We start from the raw sequence: 14,740 nt of genomic DNA on the forward strand, positions 1-14,740 counted from the left end.
AATGTACGCTTGGTAGGTCCAGTATAGCCCTAGGGTGTATTTTACAGCCATTTCCTCTTAAAGGAACAGATCAATAACAAGTTTCAATAAGAATTTCCTCATCTCCTCTTTTGGAGTTTTCACTTTTAGCTCGTTATTTGGCAAAATATACTAATTTTCTAAGTTGCAAAAATCAATTTCAGAAACACAGTTACAAACAGCAGTTGTAAAGAGATTCTTTTTTAATCACAGATTAGTTCATTAACATTCAATAGAGATTTTCAAGTTTTAAAAACTTAATGCCTACATTTTTAAGTAGCCCCTGCATATTATGGATCTTTTAAAACAAATCTTATACACTTAACATGGTTTAAAACCATTGAAACGTATCTGTCCTATGTAATAAATATTTGAAATCTAAGGACTAATACTATGAGAAGTAATGATCTTATAAACAGATTCATTCCACAATTTTCATGCTATGTAGAGCAGCAGGTTTAAGTTATCCCTTCAATTAAATGGACTATTAGGCAAAAAATATACTACTGTCTTTCATTTATAGATATTAGAATATATTAAAAGTTTGAACATGCCTTAATAACTTCATCAGAAATTGCTTCTTGCTTGTACTGTGTTCCATACCAGTCTTCTGTTCGATCAGTTTTTCCTTCAAAAGACTTGGAAACTATTGCAACTCTGAAAACAAAGAGACAAAGCACTTGGGCATGAATGTGCCTGAGAAAAGACTGTGAGGAATCATTCAGAGCACTATTCTGTTTCATTACTAGTACACATTTATTTCTAGAAAGAGTTCCTGGACAACTACAGAAAACATTTGGATAGCAAGTATATGTATACTGAACTAAAAACTAACGTTAACCATGAAGTCAGGTTATCGGTGCAATTTAATTTTACTGTTTTGCTAAAGTGTTACAACTTTAGCAAACAGAGTTACACACAATTATAGAGGCATGCAAATCCTACTATTTAGACTTTGTCCTTGTTCCAGGAAACACAGAAAGCAGTCCTTGAGATCTTCAGAATTAATGAGGTGACTACAACATTTTTTATAACACCTCTATCAACACACAGATAAGTGAAAATACTGATAACAGAAATTTTATTCCAGACCTAGCATTTTAGATTATGTTATTGCAGTTTTACTCTCCCATTCATAACCTGACAGTAACAAGAGTTTCTTTATTTTGTGTTATTCTCACAGTCTCATTTCAGATTGCTATCTGTATCTACCCCTTTTTTTTCTGTTTTGTTTTAGGTTTGGTTTTTTTTGAGGTGAAGGGAAGAAAAGCAGGAAGATTAATGCGTTTTACAGTCAATCCAATGGAAACATACTGAATTAGAAACCTAAATCATAGAATAGCTCAATTGGAGGGGACCCATACAGATCAAGTCCAACTCCCTGGTTCTCACAGGACTACCTCAAGCAAAACTATGTGACTAAGAGCATCGTACAGACAATCCTTGAACTAAGAATACAGCTAACTAAAGAAAATTACAAACAGTACTTTTTCAGTAGTCTTCATATTAGGTATCAAGATAATGTTTTTATTCTTTTTAACTATCTACAACACAAAAGATTATTCAATGGAAATAAGTAACATGCTTTAAGAGTAAACAGAAGTTTATAGTAATTCTTAAATGGTTAAAAATGTAGCACAATTACCTCCTACATATATTTAATAATCTCTAGATGAGGAATAGCACAGTAATGCATTTTTGTCAAATCTTGTCCAGATGGCTAAAATGCATATTAATACATCAAAAGATATGCAATATAAGTGTTATTTTTAAAATCACAATATCTTCAGGCTAGGAACATTCTGTTGTGTCTATCTAGTGTGCACAGCAAAGTGGGGTGTAAATTAGAACAGGCAAATGGATGTGCCTCAAGCTACAATACTTTACTTTACAAATACATTACTGGAGAATACCTTTAGGATGAATTTTGCAATAAACTGGAAAATTTAAATACATGGACTATTAATATTGTAAATGCCCACGTCCTCATCCCTACCTTGTCATCTAATGTTTACACATAAACGGCTAAATGATCCAAGAAGGCTGAAGAACACAGGATTTAGTTATATTATGGAGATTTTCAAATTATTAATAATTTAACCTGTGTTTACAGTTCAAGTAGCAGGAGAACAGACGTATTTTAATAAATGAGAAGTACTTCTCGGAGGCGTGTGGGATTGTAAAGAGTCAGCCTCTAGCAACAGATTAAAAAGTGACACAGGACTTGCACCACAGACTGTCTGATTTTGAGACAATATCATACGCACAAAAGAGAGGTAATCAAAGAGAGGTAATCAAACGTCACATTTCAGGGATGCAGATTTCCTCTGGGCTGAGGAAGGGAGGAAGTTTACTCCCCAACTTTGAAAGAACCACACGATTAGCAATGAACATGCAGACACATACACACGCACAAAACAAACCTCGCTACTCTGCAAAAGTTATGCAATACCCGAAACCAGAATGAGGATGTTCACCTTTAAGATTAAGAAATTAACGAATTTCACATTGAAAATGGCAATAGAAATAGTTAACATTTTTATTGTGACTTCACATAAAATGGTTTCATATTTCTTTGCATGTTACATCTATTTCATTTTTTATACAAAAGAAACAATTCTAAATAAATATTCAGCAAAGAACTAAGCGCTCAGACCCTGGAGAGTATTTGTTTTTGCAGCACAGCAGACGCTCAGTTGACAAGGTGAAATCTATTATAGAGAATGTTGTTTACATTCAAATGAGCCAGAGGAATATTCTATTATGTTTTGAATTTTAACTTAGACAGTTGGTGAGCAACAGCTCCACCATGTACAGATGAAGTTGCTAAGAGACTATAAAATTTCTAAGAGACTATAAAATTTCTAGAATTTCAGAACAACCTACGAAGCCTTTCTGCCCATTAAATAAAAATACAAATAAAATAGTCTTAAGGTAAAAGATTATCCTGATAAAATTCTAATAATCATGCAATCTGAGCAGCAAGACAAAGGTGTTTTATGCCATAATATACAGATGTCTGTTATTTGATACCCTCTCCTTCTACCCTTCTTAAACATACCTATGCTCTTGCAGCAGTGGCAATCCAAGCACACAAAATTTTGTTGTAGGAAGATACTAAAATTAAAGAGCTAAGAATAATTCTGTCTGCTCAACATATAGAAATGAAATTGTGGAAATTAGAATCGCAATTCTTCAAGTGGTTCTGCTTCAAGGTATCCTCCTGCCCTCCCTATGCCCCAAATCACTACTGGAATGATGACTTACATTTTGAGCTCAACCATACAAAACCAAAAAAAAACCACAAATGACATTTCATCTGCTTGAGACTTACAAGCTAAACCAAGCAAGAGACAAGCACTAACAGCAACGAACACCAGAACAGGAAAAGAAGCGCCACATGTGGAAATGCAATGCCATGCCATGCAGTTATTTAAACGTATAGTGATGTATCTTTAAAGTTACCAATTATTTAATGTTATTTTTGCTTTTCATTTTTGTGTTGTGCCCTACGGCATTACAAACATCCACACAGTTTAAGACAGTGTTTAAATGCACTGGAAAAGCAAGACAGGCAATCATGCGATCTTTAATAGGCCCTATTTGTAACATATTTAAACTCAACCAGTGCAATTAGGATTCCATGTTCCATAACATGGAACACAGCTGAAACTACAAATGCAATTTACCCTTGTATGAACACTATTGTACATGCAAACTGTGGTCTTCAGTTATGGTTGATTTTCAAAAACAAGCACAATTTCTATGATGTGAAATATATTTACTAGATACCACCTTGTTTTTCACTCTCCTGAAATCAAAATAAAGCTACAAGTGACAGATCCAATAAAGGCATTACCTGGGAAGAGAATGTGTCCTTTAAAAGGAATGTACCTCCAAGAAAGGACTCTTATATTCTAGATTCACATAAAAAGCTTCTTAGGGTGAAACAGTAATAGACTGAGACCACAGTATTTGTGATATTAGTAACAGCCATGCAAAAGCAAATTATTGCAAAAAAAAAGAATTTATATTTAAAAAGGAACAACTGCTTTTTAAGGAACTAATTTAAACTCTATCTCCTAAACTATGATATTGTCGAACAACAGAAAAAAATCACACCCATCTTATTTAAGTACATAAAATAACATGACTGAGACAAAAAAAGCCAAAATTTGTTTATAACTTCCCTCAAAACCATCAGTAAAACCAACACGAAGCAACGTAGGCTTATTCAAAGCCATTTCCGCATAAAGCCACAGAAAACAGAATAAGAGGAAAAATCATATGCAGAGATGTGTGACTGGGGTACATCATTCTAATCTTGCTGCAAAAGCATGGAGTTATTTGTTAGGCTTCAACAAAACTAGGTCTCTACAAACACAGTGGTTTGCGGGGGAAATAAGTGAACAACTTTTGATTTTCAAAATCCTTACTCAGACACAACGCAATTAAAAAAATAAACACATGCATTACATGTTTGTAACATGTTTATCGCCAGGGATGAGCACAACCTAACACATTGAAATAACTGTTTGCCCAGTATCTGTGAAATTTCAGGCTTTAGAAATTTCTGTATCAACATTTCCAGCAGTAATTTTATTTTTCTTCCCTCTAGGATACTCCTCGCCCTGCACTTAAGAAAACAAAAGAGGAAGTAAGTCCAGTTACTATCCAGGGGGAAATGTTCTTTAGTTGCTTAATCTGATGAGTCACTGGCTTCTTAAATTTTAATAAGAGCATCTATTCTGCAGATGATGAGGGGAAAAAATTGTCTTGGAAATGATGGGAAAATTGCGTTTTGCAGCTAAGACTGTGACACATGCCAAGTTTATCCCCTTATTTTCACAGATGGCTGGCAAAACCCAATGCAGTTTGAACAAATGAAAATGATACTTCCATCTTAAAAAGGTTTCTCTCTTACAGAAATTAAGTGACTAACTGCAACAAGTAGTGTGTGGGGGCAGGAGGGAGGAGGAGAAAATGAAAATTTCCTTTTATGGTTCAGTCAAATAGAAGCACATATGGACACTTGCTACCATCTGTGAGTATGGATATCTTGCCATACTTTTTAGAAACACTGTTAAGAGAAGAACAGTTGAAAAGCTAAACTTTTTTAAAAGACATCAAACAGTAGTCTCTAACTGTGAATTCAGCTACCTCAACATACATATGCCAAGAAAAGTCCAGAGTGTAGGTGAATTCCAGTAGGGTTATGAAAAGGGAATTATAAATAAAACCATTATACAAAGAAAAAATCCAAATCAACAGAAACAAAACCATTCTAGGACACAATTTATGCAAGGCATAAAAAGGAAAAAAGCAAAACAAAACAGCAAAATACCCCAACAGGCAAAGTTAGGATGATGTGGCACATACTAATTCTTTCATAAAAAAGGATAATAGAAAGATAAACGTAAGCATAAACCCCAGTGAACAGTCAGGACTCACATTGATACCCAAAAGCACAACTCCACAAATTTTCACTATGTACAATTGCTCAAGCAAATACAAAAGGATGAAAGTACTTTCTGGACATCAGTTTAAAACAGACTTATAGATACAGATGTAATAAAAAAAAAATTGTAACACAAAGGGACACTTATGTCAGCATCTATAATCACAACTCACTCTTTCAAGAGAGCTCACTAAAAATGCAAATTCACAGTGGCTTTCTTGGATCTTTGTGACGTACCACAAAATCACTTTCAGTAATACCTTACTAACGGGGTCCTTCTTCCCCAAAATATCTTGCCAGCAATTCAAAATAGAAGACACTATAAAATTATGCTCCCCGTTATATTTGCTGCACTTTGAAGTATCTTATTCAAATGAAAGATGGAGAAAATCCTAGTTCAGTTCGTTCTGCTTTTAATTTCAAAAGATAAGTGATTAAAATGTGTTTAAAAGGAATACAGTACTATATACAACTAAATATTTTGTTTCAATCACATGAAAATAGGGAAGTCTAATTAGCTCAGATCTGTAAACACCTGATGCCCTAAATATAAGCATTTCATTCCCACTAAACTTGAATTGACATGAGAAAAATCCACCTCCAGTATTGTCATAACCAACTTACATAGAACCACAACTATAATTTCGAGTCTACGCTGAAAAATGGTATCATTTAGAGAAGCAGGAAAAAGCAATACAACACAATCTCAAACTGGTTTAACGTTCTGGGTTTCGTTTTAGAAGTTATAGTTTTAGAGAAGACAAATAGTTTAAACTATTCACTAAAAGTGAACCAAGATGCAAATGTATAGTTGACATAGCAATAGGAAACACTGGTATTGATTTAGTCTACACATAATAAGCAATACATTTGTCATTCCTCTGACCACATACCACTCAAAAACTCAAAGTATGCCTGCTGCTACATCATTATAGGCCTCCTGTGGACCTTGTTAGATCCACATTAGAATACCAGCACTTTGCTGACTTCCACTGCTAGAACTGTATTACATCAGTATTTGGTCACTCCCCAGTTTATACATTTTGTACTTAAGCCTTCACAGTCCAGCTGTGGGCATTTAAGCTTCAGAAAACTAACCTACTTGTATTTACTATCGTTAAACCCTACTAAAACCTCTGCAACAAAAAGAAGTTACCATTTCTTTAACAATAAACTGAAGAGCCTATAAAACCAGGTAGATTGCAGTTTTGAGAGTCCCTTTATCTCGGTTTTTTTATTCAAATGCTTAAAATTACACAGTCACTGTAATCTAATAGCTTAAACCAGGTCAAGTGAAGAGACAATGTGGTTAGCCCAGAGGAAAGATGGAACACAATGCATTTCTTACAGCATCCAGAAAGAAAGTACAGGGTGAGACCCAAGACACTGAAAGCTCGAGATTACATGGAGACTACCATACACAGAAGTTATTAAATGAACATCCCACTCTGACCATGAGCTTTCTTGATTCAGACACTATGCCACCATCTCTCTTCCATTATGAAAACTTTAAGGCTTGCTGTACAGAAAAGCATACTTATTCTATCAAATTCAGTTTCCAAACACACCCACCACTGTGCCTTTCCACTATAAACACACTGTACTTTGCTATTTGAAGTAACAAACACAGCATTTAAGACAGGTTAAATTTGAAAAGCTGAGATGAAACAATTATCTCTATTGTCTGAGGAACCGATGCTTCTAATACTAAAGCTGATCATCTCCAGTTGTTATTTGTTCTCAATGTGTTTCATCTTGAAAAAAAATCCCTTTTTAATTTAAAATTAATCCACAATTACTGAGTGCACAGAATATTCCCATCTCCAGCAAGTCACTTGTCAAATGCAAGAAGACTGATGTAATCCTACAGAATTACTCTATATGATATATATGTAACAGTAAACAATTATTTTCCCTGGTTACTAATGTTTCAGATAAGTTAGAGCTAAATTCTTTGTCTTTTAGAAGTGATTTTTCCTCTTTCTCTAATCAGATAGTTGCTCATCTTGCACTTTTCTTGCCTTTTTTTTTAAGCTAAGGACAAAGAGGAATACAGAATTGCAAAAGCAAGTACAAATATGGGTTTATATTAAGCAAAATAAAAGAACATTGTGTAACAGCTGTTTACTGCGTATTTGAAAGAAGCACATCACATAACAGTCTAAATTCTTCTTAAAGTTGTTACTGCTATCCCCATGCTTCTGAACACATTCTATAGACTTGGACTTTCTCCCTCTGCCTGCATTCTCTACACTTTCCCTTCTCACTAAAAATTTTTGAACAATTACGGCTATTTTATGCTGAAGTACTATCACCTAGAAGGGAGTGTCAAAATGCTGGTGTAGCCAGCACAGGATAACAGATAAAACTGATGAACAGTCTGTGGCATCCAGCAGCATCTGATAAACTTAGAGTCTACAAATGTATTTACACACATTAATTTCCTCTAGCAATTTTTGAAAATTCAAGCAAGCAGATGCTTTGGAAGCTCACTGGCTAGTAACACAGACCCAAATTACGAAAGGCATCTTTCTCTAAGACAATATTGACTGTTTTCTTGTAATATTAAGAGCCACATTTTAAAGCTGTGTGAAGCTATAATGAACACCAGCTCTGATCACACACCTGTAGCTTGTTTACTAAACCACTAGAAAAAATGGTTTACTTGTAAACAACTCTAAAACCAGTTAAAACTTCAAATTCATGTGGAATTTGGTTAAGCTCTCATATATATTATATATATATAAAAGAAAGATATTTATATATTTTCTCTTCATCACTAAAACCCGTTTTTATGTTAAAGGTGAGCTCTTGTATCAAATTTCCAAGAACTGGGCAATAGATCAACATGAAAATACATTCAAAGTAGAAGTACTTGATACAATAGGAAAGAGAACATGGAAATTTTCTTCAAAAGTATTGTTTGTTCAAAATAGGTCTCTCAAAATACTCAAGCTTCAGTTGCAGTATCCCACACACATTACACATTGATGCACACCCACACACAAAGATGCAGGCCCTTCTTTAAAGGACATTAATTACTATGGCAACTATTGTCACTGACATAGGCAGCTGTATTTATTCTATCGTTACTATACACCCCTAGAAACATCAGAACCCCATGACATTTGAAAATACAGTTCATAATCCAATTTTATTCAAAAACAAAGCATAAAATGAATAATCAAGACAGATTTTGTCATACAAACAAGTACAGTGAAGAGTCATGCCCAAACTTTTAAATAATTCACAGCAATTTCAGAAGGATGAAATATATAAACACTAGAAATATACGCATGCATGCCTCACTGTCTCTCTATACCCAACACTGTTTGAAAATTTCCAGGTGGAACATATCCAGAAACAGACTCCTCCCAAATAAATTTTTTATATCATTTACCTGGCTTCTTAAACACTGATAAACAGGTGCTCAAATACAGTAAGACTGATACATAGAGTCACAAGCAAGAGCTTGTTTATGTTGTATCATACATTTTATTTTTCACAGGGTCTGCTAATCTGCATGAAGTTTTGTAGCTCTCCATAGGGAAAATAAAATATACACAGCAGATAAAAGCCATCCTCTTAAGAGAATTCCACACCTAGCTCCAAATTGGGAACATTAGAGCATTGCATACAAAATGTCTGAAGAATTTAGTGGGGCAGGATAATTTTACTAGGCTTTTTCTCAGAAACAGTTGAGTTATTCTGAGTACCTTCCTGAAAAAAATTTCAGTCTGAGGAAGACATCCTGCATAGAAAGGACTGAAAGGACATTTCTGTTTGAACAGGAAGTTGCATGCACTTAGGAGTGCTTGCTTTCAATGGGCAGAAGAGACATTAACACACAGAACAACTAGCTCTTTTTCAGTGATATTTACTTTGTAGCTGCTAAAGACACTTAGGAATTTGTTTCCATTAGTTCACCTGCTTTCTTATAATGTTTGGGTTAAAATACAAGTTACTGCAGTTTAACTTACCGAACATTTTCTGGTCTCAATTTATCCAGTACCATCTCTATTAAATCAGGCCTGAATTCTTCAAGCAAATATTCAGCAGCCAACACTTCTTCTATAGGATAATACTAAAGGACAAAGCCCAAAAACATGTATTAAAAACTAAGCATGAAAAGATTACTGTTTCATAAAGAAAATGTAAGTGTATACTTTTGGTCACTAAATCCACATTACCCTGGTGATTTCAAGTTTGAAGTGCACAGATGTCTTAGAACCTTTTTCTTAAATGATAACAAGGAGTATTTCTCCAACTGTGCAATCATATTTCTCCTGTATTATATATTTTTATATACAACATATTGCCATTCTTTTCTCTTGAAATATTTTATGTCTTTATATAGAGTCATCCACAGTTAAATACTGTTTTGAAGTAACGAAAGTAGAAGTAATATGGTAAATGCTGACCCCTGGAGGATAAAGGAACACCTACTACTCACCGAAGTGTATCTGGGAAAAATGAAACAAATTAAAAATAAACCCCCAAAACCACTACTAAGCTTTTTAAGGTTCCCTAAGAATTTTTACTTACAGTACTTGAAAGGAAACTATATTTCAATCATCTAAGAACGTAATACAAATCTACACAATTTTAAACCTAACTTTTTTTTTATTTAGGAGGAAATTGAGAATCTCTTTAAGGCAATTTGGCAATTTAAGAAACACAGTTAAAATTCCTTTGAAAATTGTTAGTGTGGTTGACAGGAAAACTTTGTTGATAAGCATTTGTTTTCCAAGGTGAAAAATAGCAGGTGACCTAAGCACCGAGTACGTGTAGTTTGCCATACAAGTGTACTTCTAGTGACCAGAACTATCATGAGATGGCTTTCTGAATGACATGCATTACACACAGAACTATAGTGGAATGACTTCCAGAACAGGATAACTCACACATGGAATTTTGGAAAAGGGAAAGGGCCAGGGTGGGTGAAGACCAAGGACAATGAACCAAACCAGTGTGACTTCCAGAACAGGATAACTCACACATAGAATTTTGGAAAAGGGAAAGGGCCAGGGTGGGTGAAGACCAAGGACAATGAACCAAACCAAAATTCAAATGAGAATGCCTTTAGCAGAATTTGAAAGGCCTTGTCCAAAAGATTCATCATACACTGAAGAATGCTCATTTACCTACAGGCTGCATATATAGCTACGCAGACTAAGCAACTGGAAGAGGAGATTAAGTAATCTATGCACTACTAATCTGAAATTACCAAGACGATACATAGCGACCAAAAGTCTATGCTTTATTTCCTTTACAAACAGAGGGAGCAGTCTGTCCCTCAGTTGGAATTGAACATGAAATTTATTTGGTTAGTTTGTTATTTTTGTACTGCTTGAGCAGGAGGGTTGGACAAGATTATCTCCATATGCCCAGTCCAAACTCAACCATATTGTGATATATGATTATTTTTTAGCAAAGTCAGAGCACAATTTAACTAAAATAAAACAGACTAAAACAATCTACCTACAACAACCAGATTAAAATTAAGTTTTAAAATTATACAATTAAGAACACAAAACAAAAAGGGCACTGCAAGCCACAGGAGAACTATATGGAAAACATCAAGCCTACACATAAAATAGAAATAAAATTTGACAACAAGACCTTAGACCAACCCAAATGTACTTTAAAAAGAGAAATTTCTGTTTTGTTGAGTAAAAAGGGAAGTTTTATTCCTCTTGGTAAATGCGTAACAACTTATGACATTACATTTACTGATGCTAATTTCTACACAGGTTGTTCTCCAAGTTACAAAAAACAGCTAGTATGTGTTACTACAGTTCTTGCTTTCTTAATTCAAAGCGTAACTATAGTACGATTCAAAGGCAATAAAGAGAATCAGAAAAGTTCTTTTTCTAGTAGCATCCAAGCAACTAACAGCAGAATCAGAATTACCATTCACACCACAAAGCATACCAAAAGAAAAGCACAGGGGAAAAAAAGCCCTGAATCAATACCCTGCTCTTTGGAACACTGCTGGCAACTTCCTGGCCTGCTTTTTGGAGACAGCAATTGTAATCATGAATGATCCAACAAATACAGTCCACTGTTCCAGAAGTTAGAAGTCCATTTGTTAAAGAGATTTCATGCATTTGACAGAACAAAACCAGGAGATGGCATCCCAAATAGGAGTGCCTTCATACATTTAAATGTTTTCAGTTAAGGCTGAAGTTTTTCAGTAAACAGAAAGACAATTTCAGAATTAAAGATTGTTATTTTAGACTTTACAAATTAAAGGTGTAAGAGCATTAACAGGAATTCACGCAAAGAAACCAAAAATCCCTCTCATCAGATGCAGACATTAGCTGCGCAATGGAGAATGGTTGCAATGTATAAAAGTTGCATGAATTTCACTAGACAAAAAAATTACTTAATCTTCCTTTAGTGCAAAATGAGGGAACTGAATTTTGCAAGGATTATGAAGACTAAGTACAAACTACATGATGATTCTTTCAGTACCAATACATAATCACATTAGTAGAGTTAAAAATTCCTTATTTGCTACCCTAAAATGAACATTTCTGCTGACTGAAGTATTTCAACATTGCTAACCATGGAAGCATTTAGAAACATACTGCTTGTCTCTTTGATAAAATACTATCTCTCTAGCATTTCCCTAGAGAACACGTAGCTGTCAGGCAGGCACAGAATGACCAGGTACATAGGTCTTAAAAAACACTGAAACAGATCAAATAGTAACTCCAGTTACTGTAAAATTTGCTCTACCAAATATAGAAGTATAAAATCATAAAGAGTGAAGGAAATTTGACTTACTGACTGCCAAAACTAAGACCTATGCAGCATGATATTAGCTTCTCAAGCTCAACAAGCGCAAAAGACCTCTGGAAATATCTATACTTCAAAGAGTATAATCAAACACACTGCCAAATTATTTCTATACTGTACAAACCAAACAAATAAACAAAAAAAGCCCCCCACACTTACATGCAACATTCCTCCAAGCTTTGATGTATAACCTCGTGGTCGTTCTTTATCTTTAAATCTGAATGCCACAGCGTTTAGATCCTAGGAAACAGCATAAGAAGGGTTGAAAAGCACGTATTAGAGACTATTTTAAGAATAATTACTGGCTACTTAATTCCTTTCTATAAAGTAAGAAAAGGAAGTTTTGTTGTATCCATTTTGTAGTAGTTAGGTACCTAACACAAAAGCTATCAGCTATATTCAAGTTGCAAAAAATTCACAAGCCGTTTCACAGTCTCATAATGTGACGTGTTACACATACAAGTCTTTCAAGTCCTGTTTGCACTAAAATACCCGTCCTATCTCTCACATATTTAAATTTCCTGATAGTTTGAAAACACATCAACTTCTATACAAACAATACATAGTGTTCCAGTGCAATGTTAAATTGTGTGTTAATGAACTGAAGTCTTTCCCTCTTCCTTTTCTGTTCCTTTTGTTCAGCCAGTCAAAAGGTAAATTTAGAGACAGAAAAGCATGTTTCCTTATGCTGTCTTAGCCACAGAAACAGAACACATCATTCTTAAGACTACAATAGCAAGGGTGAATGAAAGAGATCTAAGACCACAAAGCCAATGAAAGGCACAGCCCATCCTTCTGTGAAACCACACAGAGAGTCTGGTTAATTCAACGATTTAGCTGAAAATAAACACAGAAGATGACTCTTTTCACACTAGTTTACCAGGACTTCTGACTTGCCTCACAGTCTCAGGAGTGCTGGGAGTGATACAAGAGGAGCAAGTGAAAGACATGGGGATGAGATGGAAGGATGGAAATCTCAAAGTTTTAGTTCACCTCTCAAAAAGATGAGATAAGGAACAGGAGATTAAAATCCTACTGCTTTTACAATCTCATCTATACAATTTGATACATGAAAGAAGAGAGGGACAGAATAACAGCCACTTCAATTTCCAACTCAATGTTAACCCTTACAGCAAACGCCTCCCCATGCTTTACCCTCAGTGAAGACTAAGGATGGTTATGCAAAATCTCATGGACAGGGTCAGCTAATTCTACCTCCACCTTTATTCTATCATTACAAAATGTAAAGTCGCAGCTCTAAAAAATGAATTTCACAGATACGTAAAGACAATATATTCTGAACGTACTTGTCATTTGTGTCACATTGCACATTTAAAATCAATAAACTTAAATTATTAAACGATTATTAAAAGCTATTTCCACATCCAAGCAATCTGTTTCTATTCATAATCCAAAAATTTGAAAAGATACAAACACCACATATTCCAAGCATCAATCACTGCACCTTGCACTCCTGGAAAACCCATTCTTGAGGTCCTTCTGTACGTAGTTTTTGAATATATTGAAACATGTGCAAAATAATGTCTTCAACGTGCACTGAAAAGAAAAAATACCTCCTTAATAATTTCACTCAGTTCTACACAAATAAAAAATTCTGATGAACACAAATATGTATGGTTTTATTTTTAATTACATCCTGATACATCAAGATAATTAAGTAAATCTGCAATCCCACTGGCAAAGTTAAACATGTTTTTCTCAGACATGAATTTAAGACATATGTTTAGGTCCCCATCTAATTCCGAGAACTGCACTGAACATGTTTCACATTAAGATATTGATTTATAATATAATTTAACTCATGTCTAAATAGTATGATTAAGTAGCACACAAAGGTATTAAAAATTTTTTTTAAAGAAATTTACTTTAAAATATTTAGTGCAATACCTAAATTTAATATAACCTCAAATACGTCTATTTCTTATGTTAGATTAAGTGTTAGCATAATGAGAAGACCTAAACACAGAGGATTAACCAGTTAATATACATAAATCAGCTTTCAAGCTATAAACACAATTAGTCTCTTTGGATACAAACACAAACCCATCAGATCAGGAATAACACTGAATACAGGCACAGTGCTTCACTTACAAAGTCCTTCCTCTGTCAAGTCCACGTTAATGATGAAAAACATGAAACCTCTAGCACCTTCCTTCTGTCCTCCAACAAGAGTATTTACCCATCCTATGAAATCAAAGAGCAAATACATTACATAAATATATCTGTAACAATTTATGCTACTGAACACCTATAGCACCAGCGCCAGTTAAACATAACACAAGTCAGACCTATCTGATTTTGTGCTCAGAGTGACAAGAAAAACCCAAGATCATTTGATTACTGGGTAATTTATTTCAGTTTGGAACACAGTAGTACAAAGAAAAATAGTGGAAGATACCCTCTTGTAGTCTTCCAAATATTAAGATACCCAATAGTAGT

The 14,740-nt window shown here is 34.5% G+C and overlaps 1 protein-coding gene across 4 annotated transcripts in view; it reads right to left on the bottom strand.

Annotated features, from left to right (window-relative positions):
* IDE (insulin degrading enzyme) overlaps positions 1-14,740 on the bottom strand; it is a 62,726-nt gene that overhangs the window by 28,354 nt on the left and 19,632 nt on the right. For all 4 annotated transcript variants that reach the window (XM_069864160.1, XM_069864159.1, XM_069864158.1 and 1 more), the window contains exons 8-12: positions 14,393-14,485; positions 13,746-13,837; positions 12,440-12,520; positions 9,457-9,560; positions 573-675 (exon numbers count right to left, since the gene is read on the bottom strand). In XM_069864160.1, the coding sequence (XP_069720261.1) occupies positions 573-675; positions 9,457-9,560; positions 12,440-12,520; positions 13,746-13,837; positions 14,393-14,485 (473 nt within the window). The remainder of the gene's footprint in view (positions 1-572; positions 676-9,456; positions 9,561-12,439; positions 12,521-13,745; positions 13,838-14,392; positions 14,486-14,740) is intronic.

This window comes from Phaenicophaeus curvirostris, chromosome 9 (assembly GCF_032191515.1).
Source record: "Phaenicophaeus curvirostris isolate KB17595 chromosome 9, BPBGC_Pcur_1.0, whole genome shotgun sequence".
Classification (NCBI taxonomy): Eukaryota; Metazoa; Chordata; class Aves; order Cuculiformes; family Cuculidae; genus Phaenicophaeus; species Phaenicophaeus curvirostris.